Source organism: Tursiops truncatus, chromosome 11 (assembly GCF_011762595.2).
Source record: "Tursiops truncatus isolate mTurTru1 chromosome 11, mTurTru1.mat.Y, whole genome shotgun sequence".
NCBI lineage: Eukaryota > Metazoa > Chordata > Mammalia > Artiodactyla > Delphinidae > Tursiops > Tursiops truncatus.
In genome coordinates this window covers 66,928,096-66,940,487 of record NC_047044.1, presented here as the reverse complement: position 1 = coordinate 66,940,487, position 12,392 = coordinate 66,928,096, and the positions used below count along the sequence as shown (strand labels likewise).

The 12,392-nt window shown below is 36.9% G+C and overlaps 1 protein-coding gene across 1 annotated transcript in view; it reads right to left on the bottom strand.

Annotated features, from left to right (window-relative positions):
* The window catches only part of NELL2 (neural EGFL like 2), a 375,472-nt gene that overhangs the window by 271,846 nt on the left and 91,234 nt on the right, over positions 1-12,392 (bottom strand). Inside the window, exon 10 of the mRNA XM_019934581.3 lies at positions 11,126-11,228. Within this exon, the coding sequence (XP_019790140.1) occupies positions 11,126-11,228 (103 nt within the window). The remainder of the gene's footprint in view (positions 1-11,125; positions 11,229-12,392) is intronic.

Below are 12,392 nucleotides of genomic sequence, written 5' to 3'. Positions count from 1 at the left end.
AAAAGCGCAAATTTTTATTGGTTTAAGGACATGATACCCACAAAATAGTGTGAGAAGAATGTGTTACCCACTGCCCTTTTATTCTCTTCCTCCAAACGTAATAAAGAATTAGCTTCCCAAATCTAACAATAACAACTCAGGAAAAAAAAAGTTCCTCTTTCATGTCTTCTTATAAGTGATGCCACAATAAACTATGAGGAAAAGGTTGAATAAAAACTTGAACAGGTTGAATAGCTAACTCTTTGCTAATCAAAGTGTGTTCAGTGTGCTCCACAAAACAGCACCACCCAGGAGCTGGTTAGAAATGCAAACTCTCAGGCCCCACCCCAGAACCACGGAATCATAATTTTCAGTTTAACAAGCTCCCCGGGTGATTCATATTCCCATTAAGATTTGAGAAGCATTGAGCCAAGTGCTGTGCTCCTGCCTACAGGCCTCACAGCTTGTTGAATGAAAATTCAGGTCTCAGGAAACTTATGAATATATGTATCACGGATCATTGGGGTCACTTGCCAATGGTTAAAATCATAAACATTATATCTGTATATGATCTATTATGCTCTGGAGACTTAAAATTCTCTCCTAAGTTTCTGAGTTTGTTGCACAAGTGTTTGTGAGACATGCCTTTACAATCTGAATTAATATTTATAAGTGAGGGCCACTCTGAAGTCAGCCAGCTCAGAAATGATTTTATACCAACAATGTAATTAAAGTGTAAAACAAACAATAAGACCAAGATCTGAACATCAAATCCTAAAAACCTGGTGTGGCCCAAAGTCCAGAGATCATATAGCCAGTTCCCCAATAGAGGCAACGTTCCAGCAACTGCGTTGAAGAGTGTGTAAATAGCAGCTGTTGTGATTTAGAAGCAAAATCTAGGCAAAGGTTCTAGTATGTAATGTGGATAGAATATTCTAGTAGTAGGACATGGGATTATAGCAGCCATTCAAAGAAGAGATACTTTACAAGTTTAACATTCCTGAGTTGGATGTGGCTCCATTCTTACCACCACCAACTCCAGTAACGACTTTTAAAGCAATTTCATGTGATTTCATATGTAATTTTTATAGTTAAATAGTTCTGAATTGGAGGCCAGCTTTTGTATAAAAAGAAATGTGCCTGAATTGTACTCTATCACAAGCATCTCTAAGCTGAAAAAGAGAATTCTTTTCTGACCCTTCCTCACACTGAACTCCTATATCATTATGTTTTCTTCATCTAATTTTTAATCTATACTAATTTTACACAGTCTGCAAATATGTACCAGAGAGCACAGGCCACACACAGGCATCCAGAGGGGAGCCTGGTGATGCTGAGTTGCTATTTCATCCTTCCTGTTGGGGACGGTGGGAGCCATGGCTTTATTCTCCAATCGGCACTATGACGTCCATTTACCTTTACTATGCAGTTGGTCTTCCTGACTTACTACTTTCCACAAAATTGCCAAAATCAACTTGTAAGATGCTTTAAATTGCATATGTCTATTTTCTCCTATTCCCAATTTCAAAATGCCATTTTGTCTGATCTCTATTGAGAAGAAAATAAGCTCATTTTTAAAACAATTACCTAACAACACGGCAAATAAGAAGCTGCATTTTCCAAGATAAGTGTTTCTTCTTCTCTCAAACTGTGTCTACCATGAATTCTCGCTCTTTTGCTTTGGTATACATCTCAAATCCTCTCACCCGTTTCAAAGCCTTACACTACTAAGGACTAGCTTTCTGATCACCTAAAGAGTCCCATTTTTAGTCTCCTAGAACTGTGCTAGACAGTTTGATTTAATTATTATTAAAGACAAATTTGCATAAAGCTTTCTTCTGAAGAGTGTGAGGCCATTTAAGCAATGTCATTAGATGGGCAGAGACAGTCTTTTGAGAAAATGTAATGGGGCATGAAAAATAATAAAATCCACAAAATACATTTATTCAAGGATCTTAATAATGAAGAGAAATTACAATTCAGGGTAAAGAACTAGAGGCTGAGGACTCTCTATTATTTTAAAATAAAACATGATTAAATAGGCACAGCAGAAGGCATCAACATCAGAGGGCAGTACCCGTGTTATGTCTTCTGGAAAACCACTTTCATTTCAGAAACAAATAAATTCAATATATTCTCATGCCATCTATGGAATTTACCAAAGATGCAGAACAGCAATTAATTTTAATAATAATTTCCTATGAGTTCACCAGACAATACTGTTTGAGGTAAAACAAGAAAGTTCAGGCTTCCATAGACTTATCTTTCATGGAGGGATCTCCCATGAATTGATATTACCTTGTCAAAGTTGCTTGGGAAAAAGAAAAATGCCCCTGGTGCTCTTTTTAAAGACCTCGTGAAACTGAGAGAAAAGTGGTGTTTTCAGTTTTCCCTCAGCGCTGCCACCAAGTGCTCCTCACTAGAAGGGAAAAACACCCAGCTTTTTGTAATTTAGAGCAAGAAAATAATTGGAGAGCAAAAGCTGACAATATTTAAAAGTGCCACAGTCTCTGACCCAGAAATTCCACCCTCAGCAATTTACTGTATAAAACCATATAAAAGTACACGTAGATTATGCAGGAATGACATCCCACAATATTGATTTTCATAAGAAAAACCACAACAACAAATCAGAAACAACAAAAATATCCTTTGAGGGGGAAGAAATAACATTATGATAAATTATACAGTGAAGTACTATGCAGCCGTTTTTAAAAGTTTGTTGATATGGAAACATCTCCAAGATAAAAGTACAGGAAGATGTATGACATCGTTTACTGTACATGAAAAGCCTACACACGCATATGTGAGTGGACACATTGAAAATCACCTGGAAGGATACACAAGAACTATAAGTTCAGGGGATTTCATGGTGGGAAAAAAAAAAAAAAAAAGTTCAGGGGACGGAGGAGAAGGGAGATTTTTTACTTTTTATTTTATATCCTTTTGGATGGATGAAGGTTTAATGTATGCAGGCATTATTTTTAGTTAAAACATTAAAAATGCTGGTTGCCAAGGGGGGGTGGTAGGGGTGGAGTGGGAGTTTGGGATTAGCAGATGCAAACTATTATATATAAGATGGGTAAACAACAAGGTCCTACTGTATAGCACAGGAAACTATATTCAATATCCTGTGATAAACCATAATGGAAAAGAATATGAAAAAGAATGCTTTATATATATATATATATATATATATATATATATATATATATATAACTGAATCACTTTGCTGTACAGTAGGAATTAATACAACATTGTAAATCAACTATACTTGAGTAAAATAATTTTTTTAAAATGCTGTAGTAGGATTAGGAAGAAAGAATGATAGAGTCAAACATCTCAGAACTGTGGAGTACAGGACACAGCAGCAAATCATTGTGGCATTGCCATCATCCTGTAATTCTGCCCTGCCTTTTCTTGGTACCTCAGCTCTGCTACGAGCTGACAAATTAACAATAGATTTTTTTTATTTTGCTAAAAGATCATTAAAATGTATCATGCAATGTCTCATACAGTCATTAATCTGAAGGCTATATTGTTAATTATTCTTGCTTATTAATACATTGCCAGTTCGTGTTTTTTCCTCTGATTTGATATTTATCAGTTTTTATAATGCTTAAAAGATAGCAGTATGCCAAATGCCTGGATGAAACCTCTCTTTAATAAAACTTAGCTATTTGTCTTTAGTGAAAATACTCCCTATCCTAAGTTCAATGACCTTAACTAATACACATGTGAACTATTTTCTTGCCCATTTCTTCATACTTACCTACAGAATTAGAAAAGTGTCATAATTCTATGATTTTATCCAGGATTATTTTAAATACTAAATTAGGGTAATTTTGGTGAGAAAAGACAATCCAAACCAGGGCCATGCACTTGATTGACACCAACACCATGAGCGCTCAGCTCATTCAATTGTTTGCTGACATAATATTCCTTAATAACCACAGACATTCAGGAAACTTCCCCAAAATATTGTGTTTGATATGTAACACAACGCACGTTCCTTTTGATTGCTATTTCTACCTTTTTCGTTATTGCGTAGATCCCCCCGAGTCAGCATTAGCATTCTAGTCACGTAGCCCCTCGTGTGTCTATAAAGCCCAATAATTTATAATCGTGTTCATTCATGAGAACCTCCAATGCATACTGCATATTTCCCATGCTTCCAGAATTACTGTACAGACAGCTAAGTTTATTGGTTATGTTGCTCCAAAATTATTTTCTTTTTTAACGTAGCCTATATAAATTATGTGTTTCTTTTTTTTAAGAATAAAGATTCTTGGTGAACTATATCCCATTGCTTTTTCTTCCTCCTCCCTATATTCACATGTTTAAAAGTCTGTGAGTCAGTTTCATTACTGCCATTCCTTTCTTTAAAAAATCCCCAAATTACTTGAGTGACTGTCATTTAGTCTCTGTCCCTACTTTGCTATGCATTTTAAGTGACAGGGCTAGATCATCCATTGCATGATAACATGAAAACAAAAGAATCAAACCTCCAAAACTACCATCTTCTACCCCCCAGAAAAAGAAAAATGCTCTTTGGGGAAATGTTTGTATTTAAAACTCTACTCTTATTTTGTATTATTTAAAATTAGGGAAAATGGTCCATAAATGTATGAAAAAGTGCTCATCTTCATTAGTCTTCAGGGGAATGCACATTTGAACTACAGTACAATATGATGCACCAGTGTAATTTATCATAATGCCTAAAATTAAAAAGACTAAAAATGCCAAGTGTGGGTGAGATTGTGGAGCAACTGGAATGTTCATACACCATTGGTGGGAGGCCAAACTGGAATAAGCACTCTGGAAAACTGCTTTGCTATAGAATAAAACAGTTTTTACCCTGTGGCCAAACAATTCTAAGGTATATACCCATCAGGCATGCATAACACCAAAAAAGATGTAAAGAACATTTATAGAAGGACTATTTATAGAGTCAAAAACTGGAAACCACCTGACTCACTCTTCAATAATAGATTGGACTGTGATACATTAACACAAATGGAACATATACAGCAATAAGTATGAATAAACGACATCTACATGCAAAAATATGGATGAATCTCACAAACATGATTTTGAATGAAAGAAGCCAGACTGAAAAGAATATATAAAGCATGATAAATTGGTTCCACGTGTAAACCTTGGTCAAGACCTATCCAAAATATTGAGGGCAGAATGGCCTTTAAAAAGAGTAGTACTGTATATCAGAACAGAATTTGAAAAAAAATTACCTTGCATTACAAACTAACTGTTTGATCTTAGAAAAGCAATTTAACCTCCCTGGCTTCATTATTCCTATGTAAAATAGGGATACTGAAGCTTTACCTCCTCAAAAGCAAATTGCTATTCTGAAGATCTCTAGGTCCTATATTGCTTTAAGATCTATGACCAAACGAGTTTCACTAGTTTGTATTTTCATCAATAAAAACATAAATGAATCTTTTAATAAAAACAGTAATAATAGGTAACTTTGTTCTAAGCACTTTACATATATTACTCATTCAGTCCTCACACCAACCCTTACATATAATATCACGGATGAGGAAACTGAGACTCTGAGAGGTTAAGTAACTTGACCGAAGTTGCACAGCTAATAAACAGTAGAACCAGAATTCAAACCCAGAAAATCTAACTCTATAACCCACATGCTTAACCACTCAGTATGCAAAGATATCAAAAGTCCATTTTATCTAAGCTACGAGGGTTTTTAAATTAAGTTTAAAACAATATGATGTCTAATCAGCACAAAACATATTAAAATGTAATCTATATTACATATTAAAACCCTGATTTTGTTCAGCCAAAATAATAATTTTAATTTATTCATATAAATCTGGCCTCTTTGAGAAAACACCAATTAAAATAACTATGGCTACTAGGCAAGCACCAACCAATTCTGATGGTCACATTCACATTTCCTGTATTTGATGCCTTTCTAGAAATGGAGAGGAAATCTGCCTTCCTTGTTGTTGTTTATTAAAACATAGCCTTTTCTGCAAAAGTCATTACAGCATTAGTTCAGATTTGCTTCAGATTCCCTATTTTCATGAATCACTTTTTCTGTGAAGCAGAGGTCTGTGTTCAAACTTGAATCTACAGTCCACTGAAAGAAAATAAATGAATTCACTGAATACTTTAAAAATGTTTTCTAAGTTCAGTGATTTTAGTAACTTTCCATTTCCTAGAACTTTAGTTGATTATTTTCTGACAATTTTTTAAACTGGGTTGAGATTTTATGTACTTTAATTAGTTTGACTTCATCCTATTTCAGATTTAATGTCACCCAAAATATTTATACTTTGCATTTTCTAGAGCTGCCTTGAATTTGAGTCAGTCCACCTTGCTGTTGGCTAGTTGAGAGCCTGTGACTGGAATAAAGGGTATGGCAGAGGTGGCTGAAAAGTAAACAGAGTGGTACTCTGCTTACTTTGTAGTTTCACCTAGACTTAGCCAGAACCCCAAATGGCTTTGAATGGTAAGCTTAGTTACAGTCGATGAAAGGAGATCACTGAGATTAATTACAGCAGGTGGTTTTGAAGAGGGAAGTAGGCTGGCAAAGCACAGCACTTTCAGATAGAATTTCTCTGGCGCATCCAACTAAATGTGCGTTCTTGGGCAAGTCACATAATCCCTCTAATGAGGAAGATGGAGACAATGCCTACCTTATACAGTTACTGTGAGGTTCACCTGAGGAGCCAAGTATGTGCCTCCTAATCTGAGGAAGTGATATGACTTCATTAGAGTTGTGACTATTATTACCTTAATGATTTGGCACTGGTGCATTCCTGCCTTTGGATTTCACCCTCTGTTTAACTCCACCACAGTGGCTCAATGGTAGAGGCATAAAAGGTTTAGCCCCTCCTCCCAACACTTTGCTTATGTCCAGTCAAATAAAGAAAGGTGACAGGCTTGGTTCTCTCTGACTTCTTTCCCAGAACAACAACCTTCTTACTATTCAACAGTATTTATGTGTGGATAAAGGGCTAGAGCTGAAGTTACAGAGGGAAAATATAAAGCAGGCTGCAAAATAGGGCTGCTCAGAGTTGCACAAACAGCTCTGACGCAGCAAGGCTGAAAGCAGTAAATAAAGAACAGCAGAAAGGACTGGCCGCGTGCAAGTGCTTCGTTCCTTTCAGCCTTGGCAGAGTAACAGTTCAGCGGTTAGGTTACATGTTTTCCCTTCCGAGGGCTTTAGAAACAATAAATGATTAATCTCTTTAAATAGTTCTCACTAAAGAATATACTTTGTTAATTTTATGCCATTAAAAAAGGCTATCGGGGGCTTCCCTGGTGGCGCAGTGGTTGAGAGTCCGCCTGCCGATGCAGGGGACACAGGTTCGTGCCCCGGTCCGGGAAGATCCCACATGCCGCGGAGCGGCTGGGCCCATGAGCCATGGCCGCTGAGCCTGCGCGTCCGGAGCCTGTGCTCCACAACGGGAGAGGCCACAACAGTAAGAGGCCGGCGTGCCAGAAAAAAAAAAAAAAAAAAAAAAAAAAGGCTATCGGGCCAAAGAGTTTCAAAGATCAAATGAGTGCAGTGTGTAAGAGGAAGGCTGTGGTGAAATGTCTATTTAGGTCTTCTGCCCATTTTTTATGCTGGAGAGGGTGTGGAGAAAAGGGAACCCTCCTGCCCTGTTGGTGGGAATGTAATTTGATACAGCCACTATGGAGAACAGTATGAAGGGTCCTTAAAAAAACTAAAAATAGAACTACCATATGACCCAGCAACCCCACTACTGGGCATATACCCTGAGAAAACCGTAATTCAAAGAGTCATGTACCACAGTGTTCACTGCAACACTATATAGCCAGGATATGGAAGCAACCTAAATGTCCAGCGATAGATGAATGGATAAAGAAGATGGAATATTACAATGGAATATTACTCAGCCATAAAAAGGAACAAAACTGGGTCATTTGTAGAGATGTGGATGGACCTAGAGTACGTCATACAGAGTGAAGCAAGCCAGAAAGAGAAAAACAAATATCGTATATTAACGTATATATGTGGAATCTAGAAAAATGGTACAGATGAACCTACTTATAGGGCAGGAATAGAGACGCAGATGTAGAGAACAGACATGTGGACACAGAGGGGGAAGGGGAGGGTGGGATGAATTGGGAGATTAGGTTTGACATAAATACACTACCGTGTGTAAAACAGATAGCTAGTGGGAACTTGCTGTATAGCACAGGGAGCTCAGTTCGGTGCTCTGTGATGACCTAGATGGGTGGGATGGGGGGTGGGAGAGGTCCAAGAGAGGGGATATAGGTATACATATAGCTGATTCACTTCATTGTATAGCAGAAACTAACACAACATTGTAAATCAATTTTACCCCAATAAAAATAATAATAATAAAGAGGAAGGCTTATGTATGTGTTTTAAAAAGTAAAACACATAGAAATTATATTCCACTGAAATTAAGTTCTTGTAAATTATAACACTGATGCTACTGGGGAAATTTACATAGGAAAATGATACTGCTTCCTTCCCCTCATATGTAACAGTGAAACACACACACACACACACATACACACACACACAGAACATCATGGATCTGTATAACTATTAGCTTCTCCCACTTTCAGCACATATGAAAATCTGAACTATCTAAACAAGTCAGCTAATGATTATTAAATTTATTGTAAATATTATTTATCCTTTATAAAATATTTTTTGCAAAACTTTTCAGAAGCACATTTCCTGAAATATTTCTAGTGACCGTTTTTAAATTTATGCATGTGGATATTGTATATTGCATTTATCTGAAATGCCCAGAATAAGCAAATACATAGGAACAGAAGGTAGATTAGCGGTTGCCAGGTGTTGGCAGCGGGGCAGGGGGCAGAATGATTCTTAACGGTTATGGGGTATCTTTGTGGCATAATGAAAATGTCCTGGAATTAGGTAGTGATGATGGTTGAACAACCTTACAAATATACTAAAATATACTGAATTGTATACTTTTTTAATGGGTAAATTACATAGTATATATATGTATATGCTATATACATATATATATAGTATATAAATTATACTCAATAAACAGTTATGTCATTTCTTTTCTGCATAAAAAAATTTGTGCCTGAGACACATTCCCAAATAATCTCTAATAATGTTTACCATATGAACTAAATACTTATTTCTCGTAGGAAAAAAAAAATCTATGGGTGTTTACTGAAAATATCATGCTAGCCCTCGTAAGATGTTGACTTCATCAGAATCAGAGGTTCAAATACTCGAAATACAACCAACCATAGGACACAAATCCTTTATCTTCCACGGCACTCATATCACTGAATATGACCAGAAAGACAAAGTCACTTAATCCTTATTATTTTTTAACCGTATGAAACGGAAGACTCGAATGAATTATTTTGACACTTCTCCAGCAATGCTATGGTCCCCTCACTGATCACTTATTTGCAGCTTTCACTATTTTATGTATGAGATACGGTTGCTTTCCAATCATTAACACCGAAGTCTGCCAGAAGCACTTTGTATTAATGAATTTCAAAATATTTTACCATTTTATGAAGTCTAACTACATGCTTTCTGGGAAGATTTCAAGCACAGTCTGACTGAATAGGCAGCTTACTGCTGGTAACAGAGACAAATGGTAAAAGCAGACCTGAAATTCACAACTTCTGACAAATCCATCTATCATGATGGTCCATTATTCCAATCAGCCTGTCTCTAATAAAATCAACATCACTTAATGTAAATGTGAACGTAAATATTCACAGGTAACAATGCAGAAGTATCAGTGGAAAGGATGAAAGAAATAAAAGCCAAAAGTATGATTCCTGCTACTGTTGTGTAATGAATATAAGTCCTACAGAGGGCCCTTCTTCCTCCTACCTCCAAGCATCTACAAAGAAAACTACAGAATATCGTCACAAGCTTTTCATTATTAATAAAAGTTCAAGGAAGAACTCAGATTACCCCTCACCAAGGAAATTAGCTGGTGACATGTGTGAGAACGACTGCATTCAACCTTTCCTGGTCCAGCCAGATCTACTTGACTAGGCTAATACACTCTCATGAAATGGACTGGCTTCAAGGTAAAGTCTAACAAAATTAAATATACACGAGCTCCTGAGGGAATTAAATCAATGGACTACAAAGCGACTTCCTGATTTTTCTCTGATAACTTGTCACTCTCGCCAGAAGGAGCACCCTGCACACTGCGTAGGTAAGAGTAAGGTATGGCGGTGGTAACGGAGACCAGTGAGCATAAAAACCCTAGAAAAAGCAGCTGTTACTTTTGTTTTCCTCTCCTTCCCTCTCCCTTGCCCTCCCCCCTTTCTGTCTTGTGTGCGTGCGCGTGCATGCGTGTGTATGCTTATACTGCACTTACATAGCCCTATATAGTCTGCAAACTTTATAACAACCCAGTTTTCATATATGTTACTATTGCATGGTAAAAAAAAAAATAGTAGCTAAATTTTAAATGCTACTTTTAACATGGACTTAAGGCAATCTTTTAAAGTGTAAGTAACAGAGATGCGATGATTTATGTTATTAAATAAATGATTTAGAACCCATTTGAGGATAGCTATCGATTCAAAGAGCATTTCCAGACATCAGAAGTGAACTGCATACAACAGCTGCTGAAAGGCAGATGGCTTCCTCATTCAGTGGCATGAGCCTCTTTTATGAATTAAGATCATGGCCCTGCCCTGTCCACACTGGACAATCCTATAACAATGTGCACTTCTGTGGTTTGGACTAATAGAGTTTTGTATCTTCTGCTGTTGAAGGTCACTTGTATCTTGGATTTTCTTGTTTATCTTGACTGAGTGTGGACTATTCTCAACCTAGTTGAGAGGTATTTGTATCAAGCAGTGTTAATGAGAGAAGTGCCTTCCACTGAGTTTCTTACATATCTTTGCCACTACTGTCACTGTACAGAATAGATTCCTCCAAGAAAAACTTTCTTGCTAAAATACAAGTATAGCACTTTTAAGTGGAAAAGAACTGCTCAACCAAAATAGAGAAGGTATTTCCATCATTTCTAAAAGCTATTTAGCTTACCTAGATTAAACCAATGATGGGTGAATATTTACTAATACAAAGCTTTATTTTTGCCAAAAAAGTATTCATCATAAAAGTTATGCTCACGTTTGCATTCCTTACAGCACTTGCCATCCACGTATGCAAGAGCCGACTTGAGGGGGCAGTCAGGATTTGGGCAAATCAGAGTTTCACACTGGATGGTTCCATTCTGAGAAGAAAACAGTATTTTAAAGAATTTCCAAGTTGCAGCTTGGTAGCTTTCAAGTATTGTTTAATATATTTCTTAAATTTCAAACTCTTCATGTAAAATGTCATAAATACCACTATTCTCTTTGGTTATTATACAGCAAAACCCATAATACAGTAAAACCCACAGTAATGCAAACTGGGTCATAACACAGATGGTGATTGGCTCCACCTTCTGTCCAGCAACTGAGCTAGAGTTCTCACCTCCTGTTGTGAAGTGGATGAGGACAGGTGTGGAGGGAAGGGCACCTGCTGACAGAGAAACAGCAGGCTGAGGGTCAGCCTGGGGCACTCGTGTCTCCCCAGATGACTCACAAAATGAGCATCAACAAACGAGGAGATTTTTGGAATAGCTGCTGCCGTGCTGGAGACCCAGTCTCAGGATGCAGAAATCTTCCCAAGGATATTTAAGCTTGGACAGGCCACCACCATGAATTGATGCTGACAGTCATCACAAGAGGTGCCAAACGGCAAAGGGGACCTCAAGGAATTTGATTCCCGAAGGTCACCCAGAGCTCCCAGGTAGGTTAGCTGCTTTTCTAGTCGTTTTATTGACTTCACATACCACATCTTGTATTTTACTCAATTTGATTTTTGGCACCCATTTAACAAGTTGGGAAGGTTTTACTGTATTTGTAAAATGCTATGACTTTAATAGGAATATATGTTCCTGAATAGAAATCATACAAAGCAGGCACACACAGACACACCTGTACGGTTATTTCACAGCTAACTTTGACCTTCTTACGTCATGATCTCCCACTTTTGAATAAACTGGATGAACTTGGGAAAAAATTTTTTTAGACCTCTGACTTCTTTACAGTCAACCAATTTTAACAGGTAATTCATATGGAATTTAAAAGTTCAAAACTAAACTCCTTTTGAACTTGTCTTTGAAAATGAACTTACATGTTTGAAATAATAATGCACTAAATATTCTACTTAATTAGTGAGCAATTAGAAAACTCAAACTTATTTATACTCTATAATTTGTATTCCGCTGTATTAGTAAACTTTTAAAGATTATTTAAACTCCATTATTTGTTTGCACAGCCCAATCTGGACACAGTATTTCCTGTTGCACTTAATTTAGTTTTATCAAAATGCATTAATAAAACATGAGGGG